Source organism: Coregonus clupeaformis, chromosome 33 (genome assembly GCF_020615455.1).
Source record: "Coregonus clupeaformis isolate EN_2021a chromosome 33, ASM2061545v1, whole genome shotgun sequence".
Classification (NCBI taxonomy): domain Eukaryota; kingdom Metazoa; phylum Chordata; class Actinopteri; order Salmoniformes; family Salmonidae; genus Coregonus; species Coregonus clupeaformis.
Genome location: NC_059224.1, coordinates 41,512,279 through 41,532,322, shown reverse-complemented (window position 1 = coordinate 41,532,322; position 20,044 = coordinate 41,512,279). Strand labels below are relative to the sequence as shown.

Below are 20,044 nucleotides of genomic sequence, written 5' to 3'. Positions count from 1 at the left end.
ATAACGGCCCATCATAATCGGTTGGTTGAATAACATAGTCTACTCCTGATGTATGCAATTACTTGGGACTGTTGTGAATAGCCTATGTACGCTATTCTAAACTGGAGTATGCAGGTAGGTACTAATCCCGACTCCCAATTGAGAGTGCATTTATTAGGTTGCAATATACTTTATTTCTATACCTGAAATGTCTTGGTGCAGAGCTGGCAGAGACTATTTTACTGTGGGCCAAGAGGACGAACTAACAACGCAAAATAAATTACCCACTCGCTTCTAGAGGGTCAATGTTTAAGGTAGTTTGGTGTTTTAGTAATTAAATGGAGAAACATTAAACCTGAGATAGCATATTTTAAACAACTTTCATCATTATAGTCTCCGGTCTACCTACCCACCCAGTGCCATTCATGTTCAGGAGTAATCTCGGAGCAATCTGCAGTTATAAATCTATCTATATTTACTTGGAGGGGAGACTCTTGTTGACATAATAACCCATCAAATTAATGAGGAGGCTACATGGAAAGCGACAACGTAGAAGGGAAACAAGGCAGCTAGTCACGCAATCCCCTTTAATCTCGTCAAACGACATAGGAATATACTGTTGATCATCTCCCGTAAAGACGACCACTAAATTGCTTCCTCTAATATAATGACATTTTTCCCCTAAGAGGTTTCAATCAAAATTGGTCACTGGTATAGATAGTACATAACATTTTTGCCAGTCGGTAATGTTTTCTCGATGTTAAGGTGACTTTCTCCAGGGAGCTATTTCTTGCTCATATTTGGGTGCTCCTTTGATTCAAGTTCACATCTACAGTTTTGCAACATGAGTGTTTTGATGAGGCTGTCATGCTGTAATTGCTTGTTTTTCAACAACAATCCTAATTGCTTCATTATGGCTCAAGATTCATTACATGCCTCCGGTGTATTTAGCATAGGAGATACTGTATATCGACATAACCTGAAAGGTCCCTTAGCAAGGAAGAAGCCACTGCTCCAAAACCGCCATAAAAAAACCAGACTACGGTTTGCAACTGCACATGGGGACAAAGATCGTACTTTTTGGAGAAATTATCTCTGGTCTGATTAAACAAAAATAGAACTGTTTGGCCATAATGACCATTGTTATGTTTGGAGGAAAAAGGGGGGGGGCTTGCAAGCCGAAGAGCACCATCCCAACCGTGAAGCACAGGGGTGTTAGCATCATGCTGTGGGGGTGCTTTGCTGCAGGAGGGACTGGTGCACTTCACAAAATAGATGGCATCATGAGGAAGGAACATTATGTGGATATATTGAAGCAACATCTCAATACATCTGTCAAGAAGTTAAAGCTTGGTCACAAATGGGTCTTCCAAATGGACAATGACCCCAAGCATACTTCCAAAGTTGTGGCAAAATGGCTTAAGGACAAGAAAGTCAAGGTATAGGAGTGGCCATCCAAATGGACAATGACCCCAAGCATACTTCCAAAGTTGTGGCAAAATGGCTTAAGGACAAGAAAGTCAAGGTATTGGAGTGGCCATCACAAAGCTCTGACCTCAATCCTATAGAAAATGTGTGGGCAGAACTGAAGAAGTGTGTGCGAGCAAGGAGGCCTACAAACCTGAGTCAGTTACACCAGCTCTGTAAGGAGCAATTACTGTGGGAAGCTTGTGGAAGGCTACCCGAAACGTTTGACCCAAGTTAAACAATTTAAAGGCAATGCTACCAAATACTAATTGAGGGTATGTAAACTTCTGACCCACTGGGAATGTGATGAAAGAAATAAAAGCTGAAATAAATAATTCTCTCTACTATTATTCTGATATTTCACATCCTTAAAATAAAGTGGTGATCCTAACTGACCTATAACAGGGAGTATTTACTAGGATTAAATGTCAGGAATTGTGAAAAACTGAGTTTAAATGTATTTAGCTAAGGTGTATGTAAACTTCCGACTTTACATGACTTACTGACATGGAGTGCTCCATGTTCCTGCTGGTAGCAGGCCTCAACCTGGATGCAGGGAAATGTCCTGCCTTGGATTATGGTTGTATCCATCTCCACCAGGCTCCTGGAAATTATGACAAACCTGCATAGATTAACAAAAGAAAATGGTAACTGTATTTAGTCAATAGAAGTCATGACAGCCATAGCTTCTTTACACAGCAGTCTACAGGTTTTTGTTCCAGCACTTCACTAATACCTTATTCAACTAATTGTGGTCTAAATTGAACAAACACTTGCACACAGTTCAGTAACCCTGGGACATAAATTACCCATGTCTGTATTATTGAATGAGCTTCACCAGTTAGCCTCGAGCTAGCCTAGAGCCAGGCCCATATCCCGGCTATCTACCTCTCGGTCTACCGGACGGGAGTAGCCAGCTAACTAGCTACTTGCTATTAGCTACCGTTAGCGGGTTTTCACCATTGTCCGTGGCCTGCACCACCTACCAGCCAGCTCTAGCCTGGACTATTATTCGGCCAGTCTGCACTGTCTGCACAGCGCGTTATCGACCCAGAACATATCAGTTTTTCTGCCGGAATCACTGAATCACTGGACATTTAACTCCGGATTCACCGCTACCAGCTAGCTGCAACAAAATGGACGTTGTGGTTTGGCTAATCATCCTGAGCTAGGCACATCTCCCGGCTATCTACCTCTCTGTCAACCGGACGGGACCACCTAGTGTTGACACGGAGCCCCGCCGATCCAACACGACTGGTCTGCCGATGAAATCGTCTGATCTGGTTACAACAGGCTTCCCGTTACGACGCCGACCATGAAGATTCCAACTGCTAGCCCCGGCCCGCTAGCACACGCTAGCCGTGGCCTCTTGCTCGCTAGTGCTTTAACAGCCCCCGAACTACCTCTGAACTATCCTATTGCTGTTCACCGGACCTTATGATAACTCAGCTACAGTGAGGGAAAAAAGTATTTGATCCCCTGCTGATTTTGTATGTTTGCCCACTGACAAAGACATGATCAGTCCATCATTTTAATGGTAGGTTTATTTGAACAGTGAGATACAGAATAACAACAGAAAATCCAGAAAAACACATGTCAAAAATGTTCTAAATTGATTTGCATTTTAATGAGGGAAAGAAGTATTTGACCCCTCTGCAAAACATGACTTAGTACTTGGTGGCAAAACCCTTGTTGGCAATCACAGAGGTCAGACGTTTCTTGTAGTTGGCCACCAGGTTTGCACACATCTCAGGAGGGATTTTGTCCCACTCCTCTTTGCAGATCTTCTCCAAGTCATTAAGGTTTTGAGGCTGACGTTTAGCAACTCGAACCTTCAGCTCCCTCCACAGATTGTCTATGGGATTAAGGTCTGGAGACTGGCTAGGCCACTCCAGGACCTTAATGTGCTTCTTCTTGAGCCACTCCTTTGTTGCCTTGGCCGTGTGTTTTGGGTCATTGTCATGCTGGAATACCCATCCACGACCCATTTTCAATGCCCTGGATGAGGGAAGGAGGTTCTCACCCAAGATTTGACGGTATATGGCCCCATCCATCGTCCCTTTGATGCGGTGAAGTTGTCCTGTCCCCTTAGCAGAACCCCCCCCCCCCCAAAGCATAATGTTTCCACCTCCATGTTTGACGGTGGGGATGGTGTTCTTGGGGTCATAGGCAGCATTCCTCCTCCTCCAAACACGGCGTGTTGAGTTGATGCCAAAGAGCTCGATTTTGGTCTCATCTGACCACAACACTTTCACCCAGTTCTCCTCTGAATCATTCAGATGTTCATTGGCAAACTTCAGACGGGCCTGTATATGTGCTTTCTTGAGCAGGGGGACCTTGCGGGCGCTGCAGGATTTCAGTCCTTCACGGCGTAGTGTGTTACCAATTGTTTTCTTGGTGACTATGGTCCCAGCTGCCTTGAGATCATAGTTCTGGGCTGATTCCTCACCGTTCTCATGATCATTGCAACTCCACGAGGTGAAAAATTGCATGGAGCCCCAGGCCGAGGGAGATTTACAGTTATTTTGTGTTTCTTCCATTTGCGAATAATCGCACCAACTGTTGTCACCTTCTCACCAAGCTGCTTGGCGATGGTCTTGTAGACCATTCCAGCCTTGTGTAGGTCTACAATCGTGTCCCTGACATCCTTGGAGAGCTCTTTGGTCTTGGCCATGGTGGAGAGTTTGGAATCTGATTGATTGATTGCTTCTGTGGACAGGAGCCTTTATTCAGGTAACAAACTGAGATTAGGAGCACTCCATTTAAGATTGTGCTCCTAATCTCAGCTCGTTGTCTGTATAAAAGACACCTGGGAGCCAGAAATCTTTCTGATTGAGAGGGGGTCAAATACTTATTTCCCTCATTAAAATGCAAATCAATTTATTGTATTTTTGACATGCGTTTTTCTGGATTTTTGTTGTTGTTATTCTGTCTCTCACTGTTCAAATAAACCTACCATTAAAATTATAGACTGATCATTTCTTTGTCAGTAGGCAAACGTACAAAATCAGCAGGGGATCAAATACTTTTTTCCCTCACTGTATACAGCTGATGCCTGCTGGACTGTTCCTTTTTACGGTACCGCATCCTGTTTATGTTTAGCCTCAGCCCAAACTGTGTCGCCATTACCAGCTGTTGTCTTAGCTCTCTCAAATTATACCTGTGATTGCTTTATGCCTCTCTCCCATGTCAATAAGGTTTGCTTATTGCTGTTTCGGTTATTTCTAATTGTACTATTTCACTGTAGATCCCCCAGCCCAGCTAAACCTGCCTTAGATAGCTCCTTTGTCCCACCCCCCATACACGCGGAGACCGACTCAATCGGTGCCTCCAGTGATGCTATCTCTTTCATTGTTACCCAACGCTTAGGTTTACCTCCACTTTACTCATATCCTTCCATATCCTTGTCTGTACATAATGCCCTGAATCTTTTCGACAACGCCCGGAAATCTGCCCCCTTTATTTTATGTACCCAACGCACTAGAAGACCAGTTCTTAAAGCCTTTAGCCGTATCCTTATTCTAGTCCTCCTCTGTTCCTCTGGTGATGTAGAGGCTAACCCAGGCCCTGCAGCCCTCAGTATCACTCCTACTCCCCAGGCGCTATCATTTGTTGACTTCTGTAACCGTAAAAACCTTGGTTTCTTGCATGTTAATATCAGAAGTCTCCTTCCTAAGTTTGAGTTATTCACTGCGTTAGCACACTCCGCCAACCCTGATATTCTAGCAGTGTCTGAATCCTGGCTTAGGAAGGCCACCAAAAATTCTGAAATTTCCATCCCCAACTATAACATTTTCCGAACTGCCAAAGGGGGTGGAGTTGCAATCTACTGCAGAGATAGCCTGCAGAGCTCTATCACACTATCCAGGTCTGTGCCCAAACAGTTTGAGCTTCTACTTCTAAAAATCCACCTTTCCAGAAATAAGTCTCTCACTGTTGCCGCTTGCTACAGACCCCCCTCAGCCCCCAGCTGTGCCCTGGACACCATATGTGAATTGATTGCCCCCCATTTATCCTCAGAGTTCGTACTGCTTGGTGACCTAAATTGGGATATGCTTAACACCCCGGCCATCCTACAATCCAAACTAGATGCCCTCAATCTCACACAAATTATCAACGAACCTACCAGGTACAACCCTAAATCCGTAAACATGGGTACCCTCATAGATATCATCCTGACTAACTTACCCTCTAAATACACCTCCGCTGTCTTCAACCAGGATCTCAGCGATCACTGCCTTATTGCCTGCGTCCGTAACGGGTCCGCGGTCAAACGACCACCCCTCTTCACTGTCAAACACTCCCTAAAACACTTTAGCGAGCAGGCCTTCCTAATTGACCTGGCCCAGGTATCCTGGATGGATATATACTGTATCTCATTAAGTCAGTAGAGGATGCCTGGTTGTTCTTTAAAAGTAATTTCATCTCAATCTTAAATAAACATGCCCCATTCAAAAAATACAGAACTAAGAACAGATATAGCCCCTGGTTCTCCTCAGACTTGACTGCCCTTGACCAGCACAAAAACATCCTGTGGCGTACTGCATTAGCATCAAATAGCCCCCGCGATATGCAAATTTTCAGGGAAGTTAGGAACCAATATACACAAGCAGTCAGGAAAGCAAAGGCTAACTTTTTCAAACAGAAATTTGCATCCTGTAGCACTAACTCCAAAAAGTTTTGGGACACCGATAAATCTACAATAATCGAGAATTTCAACAAGCATTTTGCTACGGCTGGCCATGCTTTCCACCTGGCTACCACTACCCCGGCCACCAACTCTGCACCCTCCGCTGCAACTTGCCCATGCACCCCCCGCTTCTCCTTCACACAAATTCAGACAGCTGATGTTCTGAAAGAGCTGCAAAATCTGGACCCCTACAAATCAGCTGGGCTAGACAATCTGGACCCTTTCTTTCTAAAACTAGCCGCCGAAATTGTCGCAACCCCTATTGCTAGCCTGTTCAACCTCTCTTTCGTAACATCTGAGATCCCCAGAGATTGGAAAGCTGCCGCGGTCATCCCCCTCTTCAAAGGGGGTGACACTCTAGATCCAAACTGTTAAAGACCTATATCCATCCTGCCCTGCATTTGAAAGCCAAGTTAACAAACAGATCACTGACCATTTCGAATCCCACCGTACCTTCTCCGTTATGCAATCCGGTTTCCGAGTTGGTCATGGGTGCACTTCAGCCACGCTCAAGGTCCTAAACGATATTATAACCGCGATCGATAATAGACAGTACTGTGCAGTCGTCTTCATCGACCTGGCCAAGGCTTTCGACTCTGTCAACCACCGCATTCTTATTGGCAGACTAAATAGCCTCGGATTCTCAAATGACTGCCTCGCCTGGTTCACCAACTACTTCTCAGATAGAGTTCAATGTGTCAAATCAGAGGGCCTGTTGTATGGACCTATGGCAGTCTCTATGGGGGTGCCACAGGGTTCAATTCTTGGGCCGACTCTTTTCTCTGTGTATATCAATGATGTCGCTCTTGCTGCTGGTGACTCTCAGATCCACCTCTACGCAGACAACACCATTTTGTATACATCTGGCCCTTCATTGGACACTGTGTTAACAAACCCCCAAACGAGCTTCAATGCCATACAACACTCCTTCAGTAGCCTCCAACTGCTCTTAAACACTAGTAAAACTAAATGCATGCTCTTCAATCGAACGCTGCTGGCACCCGCCCACCCGACTAGAATCACTACTCTCGACGGGTCTGACCTAGAGTATGTGGACAACTACAAATACCTTAGACTGTAAACTCTCCTTCCAGACTCACATTAAGAATCTCCAATCCAAAGTTAAATCTAGAATCGGCTTCCTATTTCGCAACAAAGCCTCCTTCACTCATGCTGCCAAACATGCCCTCGTAAAACTGACTATCCTACCGATCCTTGACTTCGGCGATGTCATTTACAAAATAGCCTCCAACACTCTACTCAGCAAATTGGATGTAGTCTATCACAGTGCCATCCGTTTTGTCTCCAAAGCCCCATACACTACCCACCACTGTGACCTGTACGCTCTTGTTGGCTGGTCCTCACTACATGTTCGTCGTCAAACCCACTGGCTCCAGGTCATCTATAAATCACTGCTAGGCAAATCCCCGCCTTATCTTAGCTCATTGGTCACCATAGTAGCACCCACCCGTAGTCTGCGCTCCAGCAGGTATATCTCACTGGTCATCCCCAAAGCCAACACCTCCTTTGGCCGCCATTCCTTCCAGTTCTCTGCTGCCAATGACTGGAACGAATTGCAAAAATCTCTGAAGCTGGAGGCTCTTATCTCCCTCACTAACTTTAAGCATCAGTTGTCAGAGCACCTTACCGATCACTGCACCTGTACACAGCCCATCTGAAATTAGCCCACCCAACTACGTCATCCCTATATTGTTATTTATTTTGCTCTTTTGCACCCCAGTATCTCTATTTGCAGATAATCTCTTGCACATCTATCATTCCAGTGTTAATACTAATTGTAATTATTTTGCACTATAGCCTATTTATTGCCTTACCTCCATAACTTGCTACATTTGCACACACTGTATATATATTTTTTCTGTTGTATTTTTGACTTTATGTTTTGTTTTACCCCATATGTAACTCTGTGTTGATGTTTTTAATCGCACTGCTTTGCTTTTTATCTTGGCCAGGTCGCAGTTGTAAATGAGAACTTGTTCTCAACTGGCTTACCTGGTTAAATAAAGGTGAAATAAAATAAAATAAATAAAAATAAAATACAATTATAAGTTTAGCGACAATTCTGCATGATGGACAATTATATGTGTGGATCTAACCTTGTGAATAAACTCCAAGAACAAGATGATTTTCCCAGTGGCTGGGAGGTTCCCAAGTTCTTCAGATCTCTCTGGGTGTTAGGGATGTGCTTCAACCTGGGGATAAGAGCAGAGAGGGGGAAGAAATGAACCTCACTGCTCAAATTTCAGTGCTGGTTCAAGTTGCTGAGAACCCCAACTACCTTTAATGTGCCATCATTTTGTAAACAGCTTTACATATTCATAAGCTTGATCAAGTTGTCAACAGTTTACTTTTAACTAGCTAATATATTTGCAGTGAAATTGAGAGCTGCATTTTTTTTTCTAACAGGCAGAGGAATGTAGTTTGACAAGCATGCAGTGGCCTGTTAGGGAGATGACAGTAAATATAATATGTACGTTTCACCACCAAAGCCGTGTTAGCATTTACTGTGCGTTGCTAAACAATCCAACCATTTTGTTAGTGTCATTCTAGTGATCTTATTCCCTCTCCACCTAAAAATCACTTCTGTGCTCGCTTTGAGGCAAGCAACACTGAAGCATGCATGAGAGCATTAGCTGTTCCGGATGACGACGTGATCATGCTCTCCGTAGCCGATGTGAATAAGACTTTTAAGCAGTTCAACATTCACAAGGCCGCAGGGCCAGACGGATTACCAGCACGTGTACTCTGAGCATGCGCTGACCAACTGGCAAGTGTCTTCACTGACATTTTCAACATGTCCCTGACTGAGTCTGTAATACCAACATGTTTCAAGCCGACCACCATAGTCCCTGTGCCCAAGAACACTAAGAAAACCTGCCTAAATGACTACCGACCTGTAGCACTCACGTCTGTAGCCATGAAGTGCTTTGAAAGGCTGGTCATGGCTCACATCAACACCCCACGGGGGGCCAGTATGAAAAAGTATGCACTCACTAATTGTAAGTCGCCCTGGATAAGAGCGTCTGCTAAGTGACTAAAATGTAAAAATGTAACACCATTATCCCAGAAACCCTAGACCCACTCCAATTTGCATACCGCCCCAACAGATCCACAGATGATGCAATCTCTATTGCACTCCACACTGCCCTTTCCCACCTGGACAAGAGGAACGCCTACGTGAGAATATTATTAATTGACTACAGCTCAGCGTTCAACACCATAGTGCCCTCAAAGCTCATCACTAAGCTAAGGATCCTGGGACTAAACACCTCCCTCTGCAACTGGATCCTGGACTTCCTGACGGGCCGCCCCCAGGTGGTAAGGGTAGGTAACAACACATCTGCCACGCTGATCCTCAACACAGGGGCCCCTCAGGGGTGTGTGCTCAGTCCCCTCCTGTACTCCCTGTTCACCCCATGACTGCATGGCCAGGCACGACTCCAACACCATCATTAAGTTTACTGATGACACAACAGTGGTAGGCCTGATCACCGACAACGATGAGACAGCCTACAGGGAGGAGGTCAGAGACCTGGCCGTGTGGTGCAAGGATAACATCTCCCTCAATGTGATCAAGACAAAGGAGATGATTGTGGACTACAGGAAAAAAAGAGGACTGAGCACTCCCCCATTCTCATCGACAGGGCTGTAGTGGAACAGGTTGAGAGCTTCAAGTTCCTTGGTGTCCACATCACCAACAAACTATCACGGTCCAAACACACCAAGACAGTCGTGAAGAGGGCATGACAAAGCCTATTCCCCCTCAGGAGACTGAAAAGATTTGGCATGGGTCCTCAGATCCTCAAAAGGTTCTACAGCTGTACCATCGAGATCATCCTGCCTGCTTGTAAGTAAGCATTTCACTGTAAGGTCTACACCTTTTGTATTCGGCGCATGTGGCAAATAACATTTGATTTTACTTGATTTGACAAGTGTTCAAAAGTCAGTAACAATTCTTTAAAATATAGCTTCAAATATATATTTTTTATTTTCTAGAACCCTAGCTAACATTAGCTACAATGATGTTGGTGGGAGTTAGCTAGCTAGCGTTCACCCAGTAGTTTCAATTTAGCTATCTAGCTAGCTAATGGCATTTATAATCAACTTCATCAATCAGATGGTTAACTAACTAGCAAATATATTTGTTTTGCCCTCGCATCTAAAGCTGCCTGATAAAGCTAGCCAGTTAAAAGTGAAAGCTAGGATGAATGTCAGAGGACAGCTAGCTAATACAATAGTGGCTGTCAATGCAATGGCTGGTCTGGTGTTCGTCTGAAATGTACCATTATATTTCACATGATAAACAAACTACTGTCATGCCTTTTCACCGCAAAACATTTATGAACACAGATAAGAGACACAATTACTTTCAATTAGATTGTTTTAGTTTCATTTACCTCATCCTCGCTTGCTCATGTGAGAAACTACTTCCTGAAATTTGATTGATGGAACAATCCATTCAATGGTTAGGTGGATGTGGTTTTGGCAGAGTGAACTGATTGGTCAGGAGTAAAAAGGTCCTGCCCCCAGAGTGCAAATCACATTTTAACTTGCAAATATCTTTCTACAAACTTAAGTTTTACAAGCTTACAAATATCTTGGTAACGTGACAACAGTGACAGAACTCAGAGCGCACATGTATTTTTGATTCACAGCAGAATATTCATACTCATAAATGGACTTAATTCTGAAAATAAATTATACTTGCAAATCTTGTTGAATGTATTCAAATGTCAAGTTACAAGATTGTGACCATTATTAAATATTTCACACATCATGATACAAGCTTACAAAATGAAATTACATTTGCTAATCATACTTGCAACCACGAATCTCAACGTGCGACCACAAAATTCGAAATACAAACTCACGTAGTTCTGTCATCACTATAATCCCATACGATTACAGCTGTGAGTCTTTGCACACCTGGATTGTACAATATTTGCCACATTATTCTTTTTTTAATTCTTCAAGCTTTGTCAAGTTGGTTGTTGATCATTGCTAGACAGCCATTTTCAAGTCTTGCCATAGATTTTCAAGCCGATTTAAGTCAAAATTGTAACTAGGCCACTCAGGAACATTAAATGTCATCTTGGTAAACAACTGCCCTTGTGTTTTAGGTTATTGTCCTGCTGAAAGGTGAATTTGTCTCCAAGTGTCTGTTGGAAAGCAGACTGAACCAGGTTTTCCTCTAGGATTTTGCCTGTGCTTAGCTCTATTCCGTTTCTTTTTATCATAAAAAACCTCCCTAGTCCTTGTCAATGACAAGCATACCCATAACATGATGCAGCCACCACCATGCTTGAAAATATGAAATGGTACTCAGTGATGTGTTGTGTTGAATTTGCCCCAAACATAACGCTTCGTATTCAGGACAACTTTTTAGCAGTTTTACTTTAGTGCCTTATTGCAAACAGGATGCATGTTTAGGAATATTTGTATTGTGTACAGACTTCCTTCTATTCATTCTGTCAATTAGGTTAGTATTGTGGAAAAACTACAATGTTGTTGATCCATCCTCAGTTTTCTCCTATCACAGCCATTAAACTCTGTAACTGTTTTAAAGTCACCATTGGCCTCATGGTGAAATCTCTTAGCATTTTCTTTCCTCTCCAGTAACTGAGTTAGGAAGGATGCCTGTATAATTGTAGTGATTGTGTGTATTGATACACCATCCAAAGCATAATTAATAACTTCACCATGCTCAAAGGGATATTCAATGTCTGCTTTTTTTTTTACCCATCTACCAATAGGTGCCCTTTTTTGCGAGGCATTGGAAAACCTGTTTTGACTGATTTCAAGTCAATGCTAAAATGGCAAAAATTAGCAAGCTAGCTAACCAACAACTGTAACTATGTATTTGAGAGACAAGTGCTCATTGTGCAAATGTATTTATGTTTTCAATAAACATATCGAGTACCAGTCAAAAGTTTGGACACACCTACTCATTCAAGGTTTTTTCATAAATTTTACTATTTTTTACATTGTAGAAAAATAGTGAAGACATCAAAACTATGAAATAACACATATGGAATCATAACACATATGGAATCATGTAGTAACCAAAAAAGTGTTAAACAAATTAAAATATATTTTATATGTGAGATTCTTCAAATAGCCACCCTTTGCCTTGATGACAGCTTTGCACACTCTTGGCATTCTCTCAACCAGCTTCACATGGAATGTTTTTCCAACAGTGTTGAAGGAGTTCCCACATGTGCTGAGCACTTGTTGGCTGCTTTTCCTTCACTCTGCCGTCCGACTCATCCCAAACCATCTCAATTGGGTTGAGGTCGGGGGATTGTGGAGGCCAGGTCATCTGATGCAGCACTCCATCACTCTCCTTCTTGGTAAAATAGCCCTTACACAGCCTGGAGGTGTGTTGGGTCATTGTCCTGTTGAAAAACAAATGATAGTCCCATTAAGCCCAAACCAGATGGGATGGTGTATCGCTGCAGAATGCTGTGGTAGCCATGCTGGTTAAGTGTGCCTTAATTTTTTTTTTTTTTAAACCTTTATTTAACCAGGTAAGCCAGTTGAGAACAAGTTCTCATTTACAACTGCGGCCTGGCCAAGATAAAGCAAAGCAGTGCGATAAAAACAACAACAACACAGAGTTACATATGGATTAAATAAAAACGTACAGTCAATAACACAATAAAAGATAGAAAATCTATATACAGTGTGTGCAAATGTAGTAAGTTGTGGAGGTAAGGCAATAAATAGGCCATAGTGCAAAATAATTACAATTTAGTATTAACATTGGAGTGATAGATGTGCAGAAGATGATGTGCAAATAGAGATACTGGGGTGCAAATGAGCAAAACAAATAACAACGTAAATAACAATATGGGGATGAGGTAGTTGGGTGGGCTAATTACAGATGGGCTGTGTACAGGTACAGTGAATTCTAAATAAATCACACACAGTGTCACCAGAAAGCACCCCCACACCATAACACCTCCTCCTCCATGCTTTACGGTGGGAAATACACATGCAGAGATAATTCGTTCACCCACACCGCGTCTCACAAAGCCAGGGCGATACGAACCAAAAATCTCCAATTTGGACTCCAGACCAAAGGACAAATTTCCACCAGTCTAATGTCCATTGCTCGTGTTTCTTGGCCCAAGTAGGTCTCTTCTTCTTATTGGTGTCCTTTAGTAGGGATTTCTTTGCAGCAATTCGACCATGAAGGACTGATTCACACAGTCCCCTCAGTTCTTCAGCAGAGGTAACTCTGGGTCTTCCATTCCTGTGGCGGTCCTAATGAGAGCCAGTTTCATCATAGCGCAGGATGGTTTTTGCGACTGCACTTGAAGAAACTTTCAAAGTTCTTGACTTCTTGCATACCATTTCCCGCAGAGGAAAGGAGACAAGGAAGGAAAGGAAGCAGGTGAGGACTATTGAATTGGGACATGGCCCATGAAGCTCAACAGCAGGCAGGATCAAGAGGGATTTCAAACAGGATATGATGTCAAAGGGTAGGGTTTCTGATTTTTTTTGAATTTTTTGAGAACGTCAATGTTCTCTCAGCCTAGGTCATAATGAACAACAGTAGTTTCACCTAATGAGAGCCACATTACCATAGTGAACCTTATAAAAGTGAGAAAAAAAATCACTGCAGTTTGAGGTCAGGACTGAAAACTGGCAAACACATGTTCATGTTATAGGAGACACACTGGGCTGCATAAAAATATTTTACATTGCATTCATCTCCGTTTCCGGAGAGACACATTAGCAGAACATTATTTTCCAGGTCATCTATAAATCACTGCTAGGCAAATCCCCGCCTTATCTTAGCTCATTGGTCACCATAGCAACACCCTCCAGCAGGTATACAGTGGGGGGAAAAAGTATTTAGTCAGCCACCAATTGTGCAAGTTCTCCCACTTAAAAAGATAACAGAGGCCTGTAATTTTCATCATAGGTACACGTCAACTATGACAGACAAATTGAGAATTTTTTTTCCAGAAAATCACATTGTAGGATTTTTTATGAGTTTATTTGCAAATTATGGTGGAAAATAAGTATTTGGTCACCTACAAACAAGCAAGATTTCTGGCTCTCACAGACCTGTAACATCTTCTTTAAGAGGCTCATCTGTCCTCCACTCGTTACCTGTATTAATGGCACCTGTTTGAACTTGTTATCAGTATAAAAGACACCTGTCCACAACCTCAAAAAGTCACACTCCAAACTCCACTATGGCCAAGACCAAAGAGCTGTCAAAGGACACCAGAAACAAAATTGTAGACCTGCACCAGGCTGGGAAGACTGAATCTGCAATAGGTAAGCAGCTTGGTTTGAAGAAATCAACTGTGGGAGCAATTATTAGGAAATGGAAGACATACAAGACAACTGATAATCTCCCTCGATCTGGGGCTCCACGCAAGATCTCACCCCGTGGGGTCAAAATGATCACAAGAACGGTGAGCACAAATCCCAGAACCACACGGGGGGACCTAGTGAATGACCTGCAGAGAGCTGGGACCAAAGTAACAAAGCCTACCATCAGTAACACACTACGCCGCCAGGGACTCAAATCCTGCAGCGCCAGACGTGTCCCCCTGCTTAAGCCAGTACATGTCCAGGCCCGTCTGAAGTTTGCTAGAGTGCATTTAGATGATCCAGAAGAGGATTGGGAGAATGTCATATGGTCAGATGAAACCAAAATAGAACACCCGGGCAACGAAGGAGTGGCTTCGTAAGAAGCATTTCAAGGTCCTGGAGTGGCCTAGCCAGTCTCCAGATCTCAACCCCATAGAAAATCTTTGGAGGGAGTTGAAAGTCCGTGTTGCCCAGCGACAGCCCCAAAACATCACTGTTCTAGAGGAGATCTGCATGGAGGAATGGGCCAAAATACCAGCAACATTGTGTGAAAACCTTGTGAAGACTTACAGAAAAAGTTTGACCTGTGTCATTGCCAACAAAGGGTATATAACAAAGTATTGAGAAACTTTTGTTATTGACCAAATACTTATTTTCCACCATAATTTGCAAATAAATTCATAAAAAATCCTACAATGTGATTTTCTGGAGAAAAAAAATCTCATTTTGTCTGTCATAGTTGACGTGTACCTATGATAAATTACAGGCCTCTCTCATCTTTTTAAGTGGGAGAACTTGCACAATTGGTGGCTGACTAAATACTTTTTTCCCCCACTGTATCTCACTGGTCATCCCCAAAGCCAACACCTCCTTTGGCCACCATTCCTTCCAGTTCTCTGCTGCCAATGACTGGAACGAACTGCAAAAATCTCTGAAGCTGGAGACTCTTATCTTCCTCACTAACTTTAAGCATCAGTTGTCAGAGCACCTTACCGATCACTGCACCTGTACACAGCCCATCTGAAATTAGCCCACCCAACTACCTCATCCCCATATTGTTATTTATTTTGCTCATTTGCACCCCAGTATCTCTATTTGCACATCATCTCTTGCACATCTATCATTCCAGTGTTAATACTAAATTGTAATTATTTTGCACTATGGCCTATTTATTGCCTTACCTCCATAACTTGCTACATTTGCACACACTGTATATATATTTTATGTTGTACTTTTGACTTTATGTTTTGTTTACCCCATATGTAACTCTGTGTTGTTGTTTTTATCGCACTGCTTTGCTTTATCTTGGCCAGGTCGCAGTTGTAAATGAGAACTTGTTCTCAACTGGCTTACCTGGTTGAATAAAGGTGAAATTTAAAATAAATTTTAAAAAACAACCAAGCTTTCCAGATCTTAAACCACAAACACTGGTGTCAACCACACATTAGTACATTAAACAGCTTCCTTTTCAAGTGTCTAATTTCTTCATCCTTGAGTGAGGGGATGGAGTTTCCTTGTCAATCTTAGGGGGTGATTTTTATTTTATTGTCTCTGTTCCTTTCTGAGTTCAACTCCTAACATAAGGCAAGATAAACTTGTCAATAAATTACAGTAGTGGACAACAGTTCTGACCAGTGTGGGGAAAAGCACCTACCTCAACGTTGTCTATAGTGCATTTGATCAGCTGCCTCTCTTCCTCTAAATGTCTCTTCTCCTCCTCCTCTTCACACTTCTCCAGGCGGTCCATGATCCTCTGATTTGGGATGCCTTCTGCCTCCTTTGGACCGGTTTGCTACCGAACAGGTGTCCTTCTCCACATGAAACATAGGATAGGGGATATTGGATGGTGCATTTAATAAATTAATATATGAATGAATGAATAAATGAATAATAAAAAACTTTATTGATCATCAGATGGGAAATTGCATGTCACAAGCAATGTCACCCCATTTGTAGAGATAATAATGGGAATAGCAATGGTGATACTGTATATAAACTACAAGCTATCCCAAATTGCTAAATTAGCACCCAGGGCTGTCACACTTAAGTTAGAAATGACTGCCTGCATTGTTGGGATGGAATCAATTAAATTCTAGGTCAGTCAAATGAAGTCATGGAATTAATCCATGTCAACTTTTTATTATTCGTTCTCAGTCTATTTGATTGAATTTCAAATAATTTCATGACTTGGGTTACTCGGCTTACTGCTTTCCTGTTTTTCCTTGCAGATTACTATTATCTTTCTCTTATTTTCTAAGTTTCTCTCTGTATTGTTGGGAAGGGCCCATATGTAAGCATTTCACAGCTGTCTACACCTGATGTTTATGAAGCATGTGACAAATAACATTTGATTCTATTTTGAGATGAGTAGCAAGAGTCAGAAGAAGTGCAATGTCTCCCCCTAGTGAGCTGCATAGGAGACACACCTGATTTGGCATCTGGTTCATTACAGTTTTGGTGGGGCTATCCCACTGGTCCGACAAGTCGGTGGTATGAGCTGAATAACTGGTTTTGGTTTTGACCAGTTTGGTGATTTTGGGCAGCAGGGCTGCCCCCCTCCGCTCAGCCTTTCTCCTGTCCTCCTAAAGTTCTTATAAATAATTAGACATGTCATGTGATATAGGTGAGGCCTCAATGCAGCCAAAGACATAAAAGGAAAATTAAAATTAATAAGATGAAAATCTAAAGATAACCAATTCAGTGTGTTCGTATGGGTTCTGCTTTGTAGGTAATGAAGCCTCTACTGAAAACAATACATCATCGATCATTCAGATAAATGCTTAAAAATATGCTAAGTGTAAAAGGCTTCAGTTTTGACTCAAAACAGAGTAGCATATCAATATATGGTGTTTACCTTTGTGTGATATCTGTTTCTTTCAGTCAGGGCACTGCACTAGCTACTGATAGACACTCGCATTGAACCGCTCCAGCAAAGCCTTGTTTCTCCTCATCTCTTTGATCCTCCTTACCAGCTCTATGGCTGTATTGGATGGGGTTACAACCTCTGGCTCTGCAGAACACTAGCAAGGGGAGAACATTGAGTTAATTAACAAGCAACTGTATAGCATCTTTGTGAAAAGTAACTGAAAGGCTAAACAACATTTGCTGGAATTATCAAAAGAACAATAACATCCACAATGGCCAATGAGAGAGAACCATAACTATGGACCTCTTTTCAGTGCCGCCGTCCTGAGCAGGTAGCTAGGTCCATTTAAAAGAACACCTGCATGAACTAAAGTCTCACCTTTACAATTGTTTTTTTTCTTATTCTGAAGATTCCTTAGATGATTCCTCAGAATAATATTTTTCTAGTAGGATGGCGCTGCATTCAGCGTTGTGCATGAATGACCACATCATCATTGTTGTCCTGTTGACTCTTGCATTGTCATAGACTTTTCCAAGTATGACCCGACCTGAGCTTGTCACCTGCAAACCATTACCACCACCAAGTTTGCAAAATAGAATGAAAGGGTAGGATAATTGCATGTCTATACTGTAGAGGTCGAGTGTGTAACTAGGAATACTTCGTTTGAAAACAACAATTGTGTAAATGTGCACCACTAGATAGCTGACTAAAGCTAGCTTACAGCTTTTCTAGAGTTTTTAGCCAAAGCTAACTAGCAGCTATAACATTAGCTAGCATAGCTAGAATGTGACTTTGCCACAAAATTGAGAGTAAAAATAATGTTTGTAGCAACTAAATTACCTAGCTACAGTTGAAGTCGGAAGTTTACATACACCTTAGCCAAATACATTTAAACTCTGTTTTTCACAATTCCTGACATTTAATCCTAGTAAAAATTCCCTGTTAGGATCACCACTTTATTTTAAGAATGTGAAATGTCAGAATAATAGTAGAGAGAATGATTTATTTCAGGTTTTATTTCGTTCATGACATTCCCAGTGGGTCAGAAGTTTACATACACTCAATTAGTATTTGGTAGCATTGCCTTTAATTTGTTTAACTTGGGTCAAATGTTTCGGGTAGCCTTCCACAAGCTTCCCACAATAATAAGTTGGGTGAATTCTGGCCCATTCCTCCTGATAGAGCTGGTGTAACGGAGTCAGGTTTGTAGGCCTCCTTGCTCGCACATGCTTTTTCAGTTCTGCCCACAAATTTTCTATAGGATTGAGTTCAGGGCTTTGTGATGGCCACTCCAATACCTTGACTTTGTTGTCCTTAAGCCATTTTGCCACAACTTTGGAAGTGTGCTTGGGGTCATTGTCCATTTGGAAGACCCATTTGCGACCGAGCTTTAACTTCCTGACTGAAGTCTTGAGATGTTGCTTCAATATATCCACATAATTTTACTTCCTCATGATGCCATCTATTTTGTGAAGTGCACCAGTCCCTCCTGCAGCAAAGCACCCCCACAGCATGATGCTGCCACCCCCGTGCTTCACGGTTGGGATGGTGTTCTTCAGCTTGCTAGTACCCCCCTTTTTCCTCCAAACATAACGATGGTCATTATGGCCAAACAGTTCTATTTTTGTTTCATCAGGACATTTCTGGTATGATCTTTGTCCCCATGTGCAGTTGCAAACTGTAGTCTGGCTTTTTATGGCGGTTTTGGAGCAGTGGCTTCTTCCTTGCTGAGCAGCCTTTCAAGTTATGTCGATATAGGACTTGTTTTACTGTGGATATAGATACTTTTGTACCTGTTTCCTCCAGCATCTTCACAAGGTCCTTTTCTGTTGTTCTGGGATTGATTTGCACTTTTCGCACCAAAGTACGTTCATCTCTAGGAGACAGAACGCGTCTCCTTCCTGAGCGGTATGACGGCTGCGTGGTCCCATGGTGTTTATACTTGCGTACTATTGTTTGTACAGATGAACGTGGTACCTTCAGGCGTTTGGAAGTTGCTCCCAAGGATGAACCAGACTTGTGGAGGTCTACAATATTTTTTCTGAGGTCTTGGCTGATTTCTTTTGATTTTCCCATGATGTCAAGCAAAGAGGAACTGAGTTTGAAGGTAGGCCTTGAAATACATCCACAGGTACACCCCCAATTGACTCAAATGATGTCAATTAGCCTATCAGAAGCTTCTAAAGCCATGACATAATTTTCTGGAATTTTACAAGCTGTTTAAAGTCAGTGAAATAATCTGTCTGTAAACAATTGTTAGAAAAATTACTTGTGTCATGCACAAAGTAGATGTCCTAACCGATTTGCCAAATCTATAGTTTGTTAACAAGATATTTGTGGAGTGGTTGAAAACGAGTTTTAATGACTCCAAACTAATTGTATGTCAACTTCCGACTTCAACTGTATATCAAAAGCGAACTTTACTTGTACTTTATTTTACCTTTAATACTAACGTTATGGGCCATGATGAATTTGTAAACAAAAACACTTTGGCGAGCACACTTTCTCTGTCTTTTTGCTAGCTACCACCGATAGCTAGCACTATTTTGGGAGGAGTTGAGTGAGAGTTTAGAACATGGTGGCAGCATTTGCGTCAAACAGAGCACGAGGTATAAACAATTAACTAATCAATTATCTAATCAAAATGCCCACCTGACCAACATAGTAGGCCTAGCCTTCTCCGGCTACCA

The 20,044-nt window shown here is 42.3% G+C and overlaps 1 protein-coding gene across 1 annotated transcript in view; it reads right to left on the bottom strand.

The window, feature by feature from the left end:
- LOC121549192 (papilin-like) overlaps positions 1-10,579 on the bottom strand; it is a 157,117-nt gene extending 146,538 nt beyond the window's left edge. The window contains exons 1-3 of the mRNA XM_041861052.1: positions 10,555-10,579; positions 8,254-8,349; positions 1,950-2,068 (exon numbers count right to left, since the gene is read on the bottom strand). Coding sequence (XP_041716986.1) covers positions 1,950-2,068; positions 8,254-8,349; positions 10,555-10,559 — 220 coding nt within the window. The 5' untranslated portion in view covers positions 10,560-10,579. The remainder of the gene's footprint in view (positions 1-1,949; positions 2,069-8,253; positions 8,350-10,554) is intronic.
- Between the last annotated feature and the right edge of the window lie 9,465 nt (positions 10,580-20,044).